Source organism: Salvelinus alpinus, chromosome 29, assembly GCF_045679555.1.
Source record: "Salvelinus alpinus chromosome 29, SLU_Salpinus.1, whole genome shotgun sequence".
In the NCBI taxonomy this organism is placed as follows: Eukaryota; Metazoa; Chordata; class Actinopteri; order Salmoniformes; family Salmonidae; genus Salvelinus; species Salvelinus alpinus.
In genome coordinates, this window is record NC_092114.1 from 27095922 (window position 1) to 27111410 (window position 15489).

The 15489-nt window shown below is 41.8% G+C and overlaps 1 protein-coding gene across 7 annotated transcripts in view; it reads left to right on the forward strand.

The window, feature by feature from the left end:
* The first annotated feature begins 466 nt into the window (after positions 1 to 466).
* LOC139559420 (eyes absent homolog 3-like) overlaps positions 467 to 15489 on the forward strand; it is a 30008-nt gene continuing 14985 nt past the window's right edge. For 5 of the 7 annotated variants that reach the window (XM_071375432.1, XM_071375427.1, XM_071375430.1 and 2 more), the window contains exons 1-2: positions 467 to 613; positions 14754 to 14850. In XM_071375432.1, the coding sequence (XP_071231533.1) occupies positions 14822 to 14850 (29 nt within the window). In that variant the 5' untranslated portion in view covers positions 467 to 613; positions 14754 to 14821. Of the gene's footprint in view, positions 614 to 14750; positions 14851 to 15489 lie in introns of all 7 variants that reach the window. The other 2 variants (XM_071375433.1, XM_071375428.1) reach the window with 1 other exon arrangement.

Below are 15489 nucleotides of genomic sequence, written 5' to 3' on the forward strand. Positions count from 1 at the left end.
TACATTTGAATGATTGATTGATGAGTTTGATGCTCCTTTCAAATAAATAACAAGTGTCTTATTCTGATGACATGATCATTGATGCTTGGCTGCCGTTTGACAAATAACAATATAATCTCGCTCTTTTATCCATAATAATCTCATTTTGTAGGTTATATGTGCGCTCTAGCCGCACTGTTGGCTAGAGCGCACATGCCAATACCATAGTGGGCACACTTGCAATATAAAGCAACAACAAAAAAAGTGAGAAAACCATTAGTAGAGTTGAAAATGCGATGGAAACCCATTTAACTTGTCTTTTTTATTCAGTACATGTGAATTTAAACGCACAAGGTATGTTTATGTGCCATACATCATGCACAGCCTTTTATCTGCGACAAGTCAGTCAATTTGATGGAAACATATCTAAAGTACCCCTTAACCATTTAACATTTAACATTTCAGCTTCAATGATGGGTAGTGACGTCCCAAAGATCCCGGATTGCAAGGACCGTGCACACGGCGTAACATGAATAATCAAAACTTCCTGCTAAATAGTGGTCTAACAACAGACAAAGCGGTGTGGATTCAGTACGAAGACATTCGACTAAAGCAAAAATACATTACACCAATGGTAAGGTTAAGTTTGACTAACTAAAATGTAGACCCACGGCGGTAACGATTTCAATCTTTGGAAGGGAAGTTCCAACACGTTGCGGCAATACTCCGTTAGCTAGCATAGCATCTCGAGAGAGTTGGCTAGCTAGCTAAAAACAATGCAGTTTGCTATGCGCTAGCTAACACGTTCTAGTTAGCTATGTTCCCGGTACTCAGCTAATTGCAATATATAAAACCATATTTTATAGCTTTCCAATGCCTCTTAGTTTGCTAAAATGAGAAGTCCGTTGGCTAAGTAACGTAGTAATTTGGCTAATTTAGCGGTTAGCTAGATATCTTATTTGCTAGCAATAACTGGACTTCACCTTCACAAGCTGTCCTTGACTCTACAAATGTAGAATGTTCTAGTAAGCGTGCCATCGCTAGCAACACTTAATCGTGTATGCAGTTTCTGAATAAAGATTAATAGAAATTAGGAACCAGTGTTGTGCGTGTAGCAGTTAACGTTAGCACACCTGTTTTGGGCATGCTAATTACTTATTAGTACCCCCCCCACTCACTTGTATAGAATTTAACTTGGATTTGCCCAGGAGGCAAAATTGGCTAGCTATTTTACTATCATCTGCACGCTTATCATTCAAAATGTATTGAAATTACAGTCTAAAGTCAGCCTCAGACACCCACCACCATAGCTGCTTTTAGCAAGGCTAGTATTTACACACTAAAAGTAGCTACCACCAGATGTCATAATTATCTTGTAAAAATAGTCCGCAGGAAGCCTGAAGTTAATTACATTTAAATTTACTCTGCCGGTTATCTGTAGTGTTGGTCCTTATGCAGGGGGGATTGAGAAAAACAAACAAATTAAACGGACATTCCAAACGTGGGTCTATTGTAGACTCACTTCCTCTCTGCTTACCTAGCTATATCTTAATATCTGTACGTTTTATGTGGATCTGGGGAAGAGTACCTGCTCCATGTGGGGATTCTAATATACTAAACCTCATGTCAAAATCCTACACGTGCGCCATACCTGCTGCACACGTAAAAGCAAGAACTTGTGTGGGACTTTTATTTTGACATGTCCATGAGGTAAGCAGAGAGAAACTGCATGGGTCTACAACAGACTCACGTTTGTTCCATTTAGATGTTTTTTGTCAAATTCCCACGACAGAGTACGTTGAAATTTAATTTCCCGGCGGACTAATGTTTTTTTTTGCAAGCTAACGTTAATTCCCAGCAACGCTACTAGTAACGTTAGTGTGTAAATACTAGCGTTGTTAAAATCAGATAGCTACCACCACCACCACAGATAATGGCAATGCCAGCTTGTCATTGGTTTTTACCTGCGTTAGCTAGCTACTACTATGAAGGTCAAAACTTATAATTGAGTAGCTTTTAATTAAAATAATTTAATTGAAACCATAGCAGGATGTTATCGCAATCCAGCTAGACAGTAGGTTATTTGTTACCAATAGTCCACGAGTCAGCAAGAACAGAATCCAAAGGTACATCAGTTTTCAATGGGCTGGTTTTCTTGACACAGATTTAGCCTGGTCCTGAACTAAAAACATGCTGAGCTTGCTTTTTTTTGTCCAGGACTAGTTTTAGGTTCAGGCCTAATCTGTGTCTGGGAAACGGGCCCTATATGTTATCTTTAATATGAATCAAATCAAGCTCAATGAGCTACATTATTCAGAAAAAATGTATACAGTGCTTTCAGAAAGTATTCATACGCCTTGACATATTCAAAAATGTGTTGTTACAGCCTGAATTCAACATGGGTTGAATATATTTTTTCTCTCGCCCATTTACACACAATAACGTGTCTTTTAGAAATGTTTGTAAATGTATTGAAAATGAAACACAGAAATATCTAATTTACATAAATATTCACACCCCTGCGTCAATACATGTTAGAATCACGTTTGGCAGTGATTACAGCAGTAAGTCTTTCTAGGTAAACTTCTGAGCTTTGCATTCTTGGATTGTACAATATTTGCACATTATTCTTTAACAAATTCTTCAAACTCTCAAGTTGGTTGTTGATCATTGCTAGACGGCCGATTTTTTTTTTTTTTAGTCTTGCCATAGATTTCAAGACTATTTAATAAAAAAATTGTAACTAGGCCACTCAGGAACATACAACGTTGTCTTGGTAAGCAACTCCACTGCTGAAAGGTGAATTTGCCTCCCAGTGTCTGGTGGAAAGCAGACTGAACCAGGTTTTCCTCTAGGATTTTGCCTGTGCTTAGCTTATCAGCTTTTTTTTCCTTCTTAAACTCCCTAGTCCTTGCCAATGACAAGCATACCCATAACATGATGCAGCTACCACCATGCTTGAAAGTATGAAGAGTGGTTCTCGTGATGTGTTGAATTTACCCCAAACATAACACTTTGTATTCAGGACATAAATGTAATTTCTTTGCCACATTTTTTCCATGTTTACTTTGGTTCCTTATTGCAAACAGAATGCAGAATTGTTTTCTTTTTTTTCTGTACAGGCTTCCATTTCACTTTGTAGTTTAAGTTAGTATTGTGGAGTAACTACAATATTGTTGATCCATCCTCAGTTTTTTCCTATCACAGCAATTAAACTCTGTTTTTAAAGTCACCATTGGTCTCATGGTGAAATCCTTGTGGTTTCCTTCCTCTCTGGCAACTGAGAGGAAATACCTGTATTTTTGTAGTGACTGGGTGGATTGATACACCATCCAATGTGTAATTATTAACTTCACCATGCTCAAATGGTTATTCAATGTTCAACTCCCTGGTCTTTGTGGTTGCATCAGTTTGAAATTCACAGCTCCACTGAGAGACCTTACAGAGATGAGTTAAACACTATTACACACAGTGAGTCCATGGAACTTATGTGACTTGTTAAGCAAATTTTTACTCCTGAACTTATTTATGCTTGCCATAACAAAGTGGTTGAATACTTATTGACTCTAGACATTTCAGCTTTTTATTTCTAATTAATTTGTAAAAATTCCTAATCATAATTCCACTTTGACATTATGGGTTATTGTGTGTAGGCCAGTGACACAAAATGTGGAAAAAGTCAAGGGGTGTGAATACTTTCTGAAGGCACTGTAGGGCTGGTTTTCCTGGACAAAGATTAAGTCAAATCAGCACAGTGCCCCTGTAAATGTCACAGTCTTATTAGAGGAGGCAATAATAATAACAGTAAGATCATCATACACACAATGTTTGCTTATCAAGACAATATTCATAGGCAGCACAGAGACATCCCATTTTTAATAAACTTACATTTTCATTGTTGGACATAAGACTGTAAAAACACCAGGAAAAAATGTATTTTAATTTAAGAAATCTGTTCCCAAGTATCGTATACAAATGTAAGCAAAGCTTGAAATAATTATTTTAGCCCAACACTTGTATTTGTAATTATGTTCTTGCCCCGTGACAATCCGCTCAACATAAAAATCCACCCACAGCTGAATCTAGTTAATGATGCCTGAAGTAGACTACAGTATAGCCTATTTAAAAAATAATAAATAAATAAAAAAGATTCATACCTCAGTGTCTGTGGAGCAGGTAGGCTTGCTTCATTGTTTTGCATAAAGCGTACTACAGTGCCTGTGTGTGTTGTGATTCAGATGGCTAGAAGTTTAGTGACGGTTCTGAGAACTGGAAACACCATAGGGTAACATCAGCTGATCACTGTGTACAGCACAGGTACAGCAGGTTACCTATGTCGACAGCAGGTGCAGTGAGTAGTTCGAGCTTTTGTATGGTTGTCAGGACAACCGAGATTGCATTTGGTTCACAATAGTCTCACAAACCAGATCTTAACACTGTATTAGATTATAAAGGCCAGATTCATAATATGCCTAAATTCAATAGAAAATGCAAGGGCTGTTTGCAAATCTTTAAACCGTCAGATTAAAATCATATTTAACATTTGAAAAAGTTTACACTGCACTGCGAATGACAGGAATATTTTAGACTTTTTATTTAGTCAAAGGTGCCCTCATTTGAATTCTTCAGCTTTGTCTTTTGGTCTTAGTACTACTGGGCAGTTCTAGCATTATGGATGTTACATTTGCATGCAATATCACAACTTTACTGTCTCAGAATGCATAAAATGTAACTTTTAATGTGTGTCTATAGTACCCCTTGGGGGGAGTGTACAGTGCATTCAGAAAGTATTCAGACCCCTTGACTTTTTCTACATTTTGTTATGTTACAGCCTTATTTTAGGGTTGCAAAGTGTCTGAAACTTTACGGTAAATTTCCAGAATTTCTCCATGGGAAGTTAAGCCTGGGAATTTTGCTTAAATTCATCAAAAAAGTTAGCTTATAACAGTGATTTTTTGTGTGTGGTATGCACAAGGCAATTCTAGGTCTTGTGGCATATTTTGGTTAAACTATCCCCAATTCAATGGAATTGCAACCCTATGCATGCACAGTGCATTCTTCCATTACGTGTACAGCTGATTCTCAAGATTTATCACACTAATGAGATGCAATTGAGCCCACACTACTACACTGTCTGAGCCAAGGACTACATGCTTTCTGGTAAGTTTTGATTACAATTTTGGGTGGGGTGAATATATTTTGTATAACATACATGTTTTTTTTGTTAACTAGGAAATAGTAGCCTACAGCATAGTGTTTAAATCATTTCTAACTTGTTTACGATTTCTGCTAGTTAGTTTTTGCTACCGTGTGGGTTTTAGCTTGCTTGAGCCTGCTCACTGAGTGTTAAGTCACCTGTTTAATTTTAAAACATTTATCTTACAAAAGTTGTTTAATCTAACTATTTATCTGTACATGGAATTGTATTTTTAAACTTTTTTTCTTTTTTTTTCTAATCTTTATGGGAAAATGCCATATGATGTATGGAGACATTTCACTGCAGCTAATGTAGAAGGAATAGCTGTATAAATGTGCAAATACTTTGCCAAATCCTATGTGAAGAATGCAACAAAAGTGCAGAATCATCTGGCCAAGTGCATAAAGTTCCCTCAGTGCTCACAACAAGCAACCTCTACTTCTATTCGAGGTGAAAATAATGATTCAGACACCTTATCGATAGCAAAAGCTCATGGTCCTCCTGGAATCAGAAGTTTTTTGATTCAATGGAGGAATGTAGTCAGAGAAATGCTGATTAATGTCTTGCTCAAGTTGTATATGCAACTGGTTCACCTCTGATGCTCACAGGCAATGTGTATTGGAAGAGTTTTCTGAATGTTCTTCAACCAGCATACACCCCTCCAACCAGACATGTTTTATCTACTCATTTGCTGGATGTTCAAGTGAAGGCCAAGCAAATCATAGAGAAAGCAGACTGTATTGCAATCATCTCTGATGGGTGGTCGAATGTTCGTGTGCAAGGAACAATTAACTAAATCTCCACCCCTCAAACAGTATTCTACAAGGGCACAGACACAAGGGACAACAGACACACCGGTCTCTACATTGCAGATGAGCTGAAGGCAGTCATCAATGACCTTAGACCATAGAAGGTATTTGCACTGGTGACAGACAATGCTGCGAACATGAAGGCTGCTTGGTCTGAAGTGGAGGAGACCTACCCTCACGTCACACCCATTGGCTGTGCTTCTCATGCATTGAATCTGCTCCTCAAGGACATCATGGCACTGAAAACAATAGAAACACTACAAGAGAGACAAGGAAAAGGTTAGATATGTGAAGGGTCATCAAGTTATAGCAGCAATCTATCTCACCAAGCAAAGTGAGAAGAATAAGAGCATCACATTGGAGCTGCCCAGCAACACCCGTTGGGTTGGTGTTGTCGTCGTGTTTGACAGTCTCCTGGAGGGGAAGGAGTCTCTAAGAAATGGCCATATCAGAGTCTGCCGATATGGACAGCCCCATCAAGAGGATCCTCCTGGATGATGTATTTTGGGGGAGAGTGGTAAGCAGCCTGAAACTCCTGAAACCTATAGCAGTAGCCATTGCACGGATTGAGGGAGACAATGCCATCCTGTCTGATGTTCAGACTCTGCTTGCAGATGTAAAAGAAGAAATCCGTACTGCCCTGCCCACTTCACTGTTGCTCCAAGCAGAGGAAACTGCAGTTCTGAAATGCATCAAAAAGCATGAAGGCTTCTGCCTGAAGCCCATACATGCTGCAACGTACATGTTGGACCCCAAGTATGCTGGCAAGTGCATCCAGTCTGGTTCAGAGATCAACAAGGCCAATGGTGTCATCACTACCGTGTCTCGCCACCTTGGCCTGGATGAGGCCAAGGTTCTCGGCAGTCTTGTGAGGTACACTTCCAAGCAAGGGCTTTGGGATGGAGATGCAATATGCCACCTGGTGGAAGGGACTTTGTGGATCAGAGGCTCTTTCCCCTGTTGCCTCCATCATCCTCAATCCCACCGACATCAGCCGCCTCAGAACGCAACTGGTCCTTGTTTGGGAACACACACACCAAAGCACACAACAGGCTGACCAATACAAGGGTTGAAAAATTGGTGGCCATCCAGGGAAATTTGAGGCTTTTTGAGCCTGACAATGAGCCATCCTCAACAAGGTTGGAAAGTGACAGTGAAGATGAGGCCTCAGTCTGATGTTCAAGAGTTGGACATTGAGGAGGTCTAAGGAGAAGACATGGAAGCCTGAGAGGAAGACAACCAAAGCTTTAGTTTCTAGACTATTAGTTTACAGATGTATGTTGAAAACGGTTTTGGGAGATGCGATGAATCATTGGGGATTGTTCAATATTCACTTTTGTTGTTCAGTGAAATCATCCCATGTGAAGAGTCAACTCCTGTAAGGTTCAATTTGTAACTACCGTAATTTCCGGACTATAAGCCGCTACTTTTTCCCACGCTTTGAACCTCGCGGCTTATACAATGACGCGGCTAATTTATGGATTTTTCCCGCTTTCACAAATTCATGCCGCCAAAAAACTGAGCACCGTCACATAATGTGACGTAAATCGAGCGCGCTCAAACTTCCCATCATTCTGATTACGGTAGTCATTTTGTTACCCTCATGGCAAAGACACGGAGAAATGCATATGATGCAGCTTTCAAGTTGAAGGCGATCGATCTGGCTGTTGGAAAAGGAAATAGAGCTGCTGCACGGGAGCTTGGCCTTAATGAGTCGATGATAAGACGTTGGAAACAGCAGCGTGAGGAACTGACTCGGTGCAGAAAGACAACAAAAGCTTTCAGAGGGAAGAAAAGCAGATGGCCCGAACTAGAAAATGAGCTTGAAGACTGGGTCAACACACAGAGAGCAGACGGCCGAGGTGTTTCAACTGTGCAGATCCGACTGAAAGCCAAAACAATCGCCACCGCAATGAAGTTTGAGGATTTTAGAGGTGGACCATCGTGGTGTCTAAGATTTATGAGACGTAAAGGCCTGTCCATCAGGGTACGGACGAGTCTGTGTCAGCAGCTCCCTCCCGACTACGAGGAAAAAGTTTCAAACTTCCGCAAATTCACTGATGCAAAGATAGTGGAGCATTCCATCGGCCCGCACGACATCATAAATATGGATGAGGTTCCTCTGACGTTTGACCTGCCTCTCACTCGGACTGTCAACAGGAAAGGCAAATCATCCATCACGCTGAAAACAACTGGGCATGGAAAAAACGCACTTCACCTGTGTTCTGAGCTGCACGGCATCGGGAGAAAAGCTTCCACCGATGTTGATTTTCAAACGCATGGCGATGCCAAAAGAAAAATTCCCGAGAGGAATTGTTGTGAAAGTCAACAAGAAAGGATGGATGACGAAAAGCCTAATGCATGAATGGCATACGGAGTGTTACGGCAAGCGACCGGGAGGATTCTTTCACAAGAACAAGGCATTGCTCGTGTTGGACAGCATGAGGGCCCACACAACAGATTCTGTGAAAGAAGCCATCAAGAGGACAAACTCAATTCCAGCTGTGATTCCTGGGGGCACAACAAAGTATTTGCAGCCACTCGACATCAGTGTAAATCGTGCATTTAAGGTGGCGCTCCGTGTTCAGTGGGAGGCTTGGATGACAAGTGGGGAGAAATCCTTCACTAAAACGGGCCGCATGCGAAGAGCCTGCCAGTGGGTCCTGACAGCGTGGAGCATTGTCAAAAAATCCATTATCATCAACGGGTTTCGAAAGGCTGGACTGCTGCGTGTTGAAGAGGGCAGCATGAGCTCAGCGGGGAATTTGCCTCCGGATGAAAGTGACGAGAGCGACAATGAAAACGATCCAACATCGGATTAAGCAATTCTGAGGCTATTCAACTCCAACACCGAAGGAGATGACTTCAGTGGTTTCAGTGCACAGGAGGAGGAAGATAGTGACCAATGACTTTCTTGGTAGGCTACTGTTTACTGCTATTTTTTTTATATTTTTGTTACAAGCCGTGTTTCGTTTAAAAGCCTATTTATTTTTGTTACAAGCCGTGTTTCGTTTAAAGGCTGTGTAAAGTTCATTTGTTTCAATGTACCGGTAGGCACCTGCGGCTTATAGACATGTGCGGCTTATTTATGTACAAAATACATCTTTCTTTTTTTAAATTCAGTGGGTGCGGCTTATATTCAGGTGCACTTAATAGTCCAGAAATTACGGTAAATAGATTTTTTTAGAAGGATTTAATCATTTGCAGGGTTTAATCATTTGCAATTGTCTACTTAGGTTTATGTTTCTGTCTCCATATGGTAAATATTTAAAAAAGCATTTACATTTAAATAGTATTAATATTAATTTGCATATATTCCCATTAATTCCCACGGAAAGTTTCCACCTCTGAATATTCCCCAAAATGTGCAATCCTAGCCTTATTAAATTGCTTTTTCACCCCCTCAATTTACACACAGTACCCCTTAAGGACAAAGCAAAAACACGTTTTTAGAAATGTTTCCAATTGTTGCAATTTTTTACCCCCATTTTCTCCCCAATTTCGATCTTCTCATCGCTGCAACTCCCGAACGGGCTCAGGAGGCAAATGTCGAGTCATGCGTCCTCCGAAACATGACCTGCCAAACCGAGCTTAACACCTGCCTGCTTAACCCGGAATCTAGCCGCACCAATGTGTCGGAGAAAACAGTTCAACTGATGACTGAGGTGCGCCCGGCCCGCCACAAAGTGTTGCTAGAGCGCGATGAGCCAGGTCCCCCCGGCCAAACCCTCCCCTAATCTGGACGACACTGGGCCAATTGGGCGCCGCCCTATGGGACTCCCAATCACGGCCGGTTGTGATACAGCCTGGGATTGAACCTGGGTCTGTAGTGACGCCTCTAGCATGCAATAGAGGCGTCACTGCAATATCACAACTTAGATCACTGCGCCACTCGGGAGAAATGTTTTCAAGTGTGTGTATATATATATATATATATATATACTGCTAAAAAAAATGAAGGGAACACTTAAACAACACAATGTAACTCCAAGTCAATCACACTTCTGTGAAATCAAACTGTCCACTTAGGAAGCAACACTGATTGACAATAAATTTCACATGCTGTTGTGCAAATGGAATAGACAACATGTGGAAATTATAGGCAATTAGCAAGACACCCCCAATAAAGGAGTGATTCTGCAGGTGGTGACCACAGACCACTTCTCAGTTCTTATGCTTCCTGGCTGATGTTTTGGTCACTTTTGAATGCTGGCGTTGCTTTCACTCTAGTGGTAGCATGAGACTGAGTCTACAACCCACACAAGTGGCTCAGGTAGTGCAGCTCATCCAGGATGGCACATCAATGCGAGCTGTGGCAAGAAGGTTTGCTGTGTCTGTCAGCGTAGTGTCCAGAGCGTGGAGGCGCTACCAGGAGACAGGCCAGTACATCAGGAGACGTGGAGGAGGCCGTAGGAGGGCAACAACCCAGCAGCAGGACCGCTACCTCCGCCTTTGTGCAAGGAGGAGCACTGCCAGAGCCCTGCAAAATGACCTCCAGCAGGCCACAAATGTGCATGTGTCTGCTCAAACGGTCAGAAACAGACTCCATGAGGGTGGTATGAGGGCCCGACGTCCACAGGTGGGGGTTGTGCTTACAGCCCAACACCGTGCAGGACGTTTGGCATTTGCCAGAGAACACCAAGATTGGCAAATTCGCCACTGGCGCCCTGTGCTCTTCACAAATGAAAGCAGGTTCACACTGAGCACATGTGACAGAGTCTGGAGACGCCGTGGAGAACGTTCTGCTGCCTGCAACATCCTCCAGCATGACCGGTTTGGCGGTGGGTCAGTCATGGTGTGGGGTGGCATTTCTTTGTGGGGCCGCACAGCCCTCCATGTGCTCGGCAGAGGTAGCCTGACTGCCATTAGGTACCGAGATGAGATCCTCAGACCCCTTGTGAGACCATATGCTGGTGCGGTTGGCCCTGGGTTCCTCCTAATGCAAGACAATGCTAGACCTCATGTGGCTGGAGTGTGTCAGCAGTTCCTGCAAGAGGAAGGCATTGATGCTATGGACTGGCCCGCCGTTCCCCAGACCTGAATCCAATTGAGCACATCTGGGACATCATGTCTCGCTCCATCCACCAACGCCGCGTTGCTCCACAGACTGTCCAGGAGTTGGCGGATGCTTTAGTCCAGGTCTGGGAGGAGATCCCTCAGGAGACCATCCGCCACCTCATCAGGAGCATGCCCAGGCGTTGTAGGGAGGTCATACAGGCACGTGGAGGCCACACACACTACTGAGCCTCATTTTGACTTGTTTTAAGGACATTACATCAAAGTTGGATCAGCCTGTAGTGTGGTTTTCCACTTTAATTTTGAGTGTGACTCCAAATCCAGACCTCCATGGGTTGATAAATTTGATTTCCATTGATAATTTTTGTGTGATTTTGTTGTCAGCACATTCAACTATGTAAAGAAACAAGTATTTAATAAGAATATTTCATTCAGATCTAGGATGTGTTATTTTAGTGTTCCCTTTATTTTTTTGAGCAGTGTGTGTGTGTGTGTATATATATATATATATATATATATATAAAGAAATGTTACATTTATCTTTGGCAGCGATTACAGCCTTGACTATTCTTGGGTATGATGCTACAGCTTGGCACACCTGTATTTGGAGTTTTCCCCATTCTTCTCTGCAGATTATCTCAAGCTCTGTCAGGTTGGATGGGGAACTTCGCTACACAACTATTTTCAGGTCTCTCCAAAGATGTTCAAGTCTGGGCTCTGGCTGGGCCACTCAAGGACACTGACACTTTTCCCGATGCCACTCCTGCGTTGTCTTGGCTGTGTGCCAAGGGTTGTTGTCCTGTTGGAAGGTGAACCTTCGCCCCAGTCCGAGGTCCTGAACGTAGGGATGGTGCCAGGTTTCCTCCAGACGTGAAGCTTGGAATTCAGGTCAAAGAGTTCAGTCTTGGTTTCATCAGACCAGAGAATCTTGTTTCTCATGGTCTGAGAGTCTTTAGGGGCCTTTTGGCAAACACCAAGTGGGGTGTTATGTGGCTTCTGTCTGGCCACTCTACCATAAAGGCCTGATTGGTGGAGTGCTACCGAGATGGTTTTCCTTCTTTCGCCGTTTTGAATCCAAAATGGGTGACCTACGTGATTCGTGTAGATCCGATGAGATACGTTTGGGGGTGGGGGGGCTTTGGATGACTACTGACTGTTAGCGAACGAGTGATGCGCGTTTGGAGATTTTCAGCAAAACACCGTTCCTCAAAGTTGTAACGCGTTAGTTGCTTACTGGACCCTGGCAATCTGTGTGAAATGTTAACTAGCTATCAAACTAACCACTATCTGTTAACTAATGTTATCCCTCTACAGTATGTGGTTAATTTTCAGAATGAGAGAATTAGTTGAAAATGAGGCGTTGCTTGTTAAACAAGTGGATTCAGGGATCAAGTGTAGCTGGAGCTGGGCCTGGCTTATGCTGGATGCTACTATAGAGGTGAAAGGAACACCACACACTTTCTCACTTTTGCTGGCACATTGTAGAACAGATGTCCACAGGCAGAAAGTGTACAATGTAATAATGTGCAGTGTAGCCCAGAGATATTGCTTTTGTTGTGTTGAACTTGACAGTAACACGTGTGAGTGAGAGGGGGGATTATCTTATTTTTATTTATTTTTTACTCAGTGAATGTTATTTTTGCACACATGTAGCCTTGTGCACTTAATCGAAGTCTATAGTGGCCACTATAATAGAGCAAAAATAGAATGCCTGTTTCATTCTATTTCTACTTAAGATGTTTTGTTCCCCAAGTGCAATATTTGTGTGTGGTCATGGCTAACTGCAATATCAGTGTATTGTTTTTTTCTCAAGACTTGAGTGTCATTTGCAGTAAAGTCTAGGCAACAAATAACATTGGATTGCTTTCTTTACATTTTTTAGCTGCGAGTTAGGTTCACTTCAACCACTATTTTACACCCAAGCTGATCATGTAGATAATATTCTTTGTTTTAATTAGTTAAAACCTGCATTTCCTCCTAAGCAGAGATTTTTTTTGCATTTTTCTGTGGGGGGGGGGAGAGTGTCACCTTTTTGGGCCCTCACCAGTTTGCATCCCTGATGCAAGGCACGACAATCTAAATAGGGTTTTTCTTCTCGTTTTGATATATCCAAATTAACCTTAACCAATTGAAGGTAAACACCAGGGTTTCTCAACTGGCGGGCTGAATTTGGCTGTGGTTTTATTTCGAACCCAAAATTTTCTGAGCAATTTTTTAAATACATTTAATTGTTGGACATAAGACTGTAAAAACATACGTTCAATACAGTGGAGTGTCCACTTACACCCTTAGCTCTCGCCCCTTCCTTTCCACAAATATGCACTTCAGTACTCTTCTATCACCCAGGATTTCTCTGCATATCACATAACTTCTTATCAGTCAGGAGAGGCCTTGAGTTATAGGGAGTACACATTACTGCAGGCCGCTAAATAATTACTTCTCATACACAAAGAGCTTGAATTTATCATTGAAATTCATCTCTAAGGATATATAAAAACAATTATTCATACTAAGAATGCTATAAAACAGTAAAGATATAAAACTGATTTATAATCTAACACAAATATTTTGATTTTTTTTGTATTATCATTTGTCTGATACTGTTTCCATACAAAATATGCAAATGATACATGTACTAATCCACTTTTCAGGACACTGGATGAAGTCAGTATGTTTTAGGTCACTTTAATTAGAAAAATACACTCCCAGGACTATTTTAAAAGATCGTTGATAGAAAGATAAGTGTTTATCTGAAATAAAGAACAGTACTGCTACATATGAGAAATACATTTTAGTGTGCATTTTCTAAGAGAATCTTGGCTAAAACACATTTTCAATATCAACAATTTCTTCAGTAAAAGTCTGAAAAATAAATCTCAGAACAAGCGCACACAATGTGGTGAATGCACAAGCTTCTGAAGCTATGAGCCATCAATATCAACACTTAGATGTTATGGATATCAATGCTGAAAATGGATGGGCCTACTGACAATGAAAAAAGAAACCAATTGTAGAATATATGAAACCTTGACAAAAGTTAGCTTTACAGAGTAAGTTGCAAATTGATCTGACGTAAGCTGCATGGTGTACAAAAATGGTTCCTAAAAATATGCAGTGGTCCGTTTTACTAGGAATAGTTGCATAAGTGTTTTTGGGACACGTGCCTCGATTATGCCTATAATTCAGGTGGCTGGCATCCTGTTCATGTGCACGGTTTTCTTTAACAAGTGTCTGATAAATTAGGTCAGATGGGAAATTCTAAAAGACTATTTTCTCCCTTCTCTTCCCGCAAATGCCAGTTAGATCAGGGCTCTATGGCTAGGGCACACAGAGAGGAGGCTAAAGGGGGCGGCCTGTGGCTGAAAATGAGGTTAGATCTTATCCAGTGGACCACCTATTGATACGACAGCTTGCACCTGAACACCTAATGCCGCTCATATAATCCGCAGAGAATACATTTCCTCAAATGTAGGCTAGGTCATGTAAGGAGGCACGCTCCCCTTAATCCAACTGTAAACACCGGAGTGGTGGGGCCACGGTGCACGTGCCGCTCCCCTGCAGTAGATTAGGCCGACCGTGCATCACTTCTTCCCCAGTAGGCGACATCACGCCTCACTGTTGATCAACTCCTACGATAGTAGGGTGGGCGGGGGGCACCTGGAGATGCGTCAGGGGGGAGGGGATCATAGCTGGCTACTTAAACCAGTGGTCCTGTCCACTCACCCTGGGCATACCGTGTTTGTGTGAAGCAGGGTCCGGACAGCCTCCCCAGACGAAGAGAGTGAAGATATGTCAGGAGGACGTGGCTCAGCAGACATGGATGACTTGCAGGACCTGCCTGAACTGCCGGTGAGTTGAGACTCAAGACATTCACCTTAAAGGAATGGCTCACCGATTTTGAATGTTACATTTGTTTATTTTGCATCTCTGCGGGATTTTCTATTGATTCCCTGGGTCATTTCATGTTTTTTCATGGGTATCTGAGTTATTGCCGTTCAAAGCAGGCAGAAATCCTGCCGGTATGACGTAGCACCGTGATAAAATCTCTCTCACTACACTGAAAGATAATAGGAATATTACTTTTAGATCACGAAAACATCTATCGTACATGTCCGATTTCAATACAGGCCAATGTCATAACTCGGGAGGATATCTCCTCTCGAATAAGCCATTGATCATATTTTACTATATTCCTACCTCAAGAAAGGTGTAATTTTTAAAGGAGGGTCTAGCACATTTTTCCAACTAGTCTGCCTCTTTAGTCCAGTGCGCATTGCATGGTGCCGTTGCCAGAGATATTATAGAAAGGAGATAGGAATCAAATGAATGAAGGAATATGTCGAAACGTGCCTATTTTCCTCGAAAGTACGTAATGTCACGATTCCAAATCTATATGATACTACAGATAGCAAGTTAATTATCTCACATCTCGGAAAAGATTTGTAATATACTTCTTGTTGACAGAATTGGTGGCAATGTTGGGTTTTT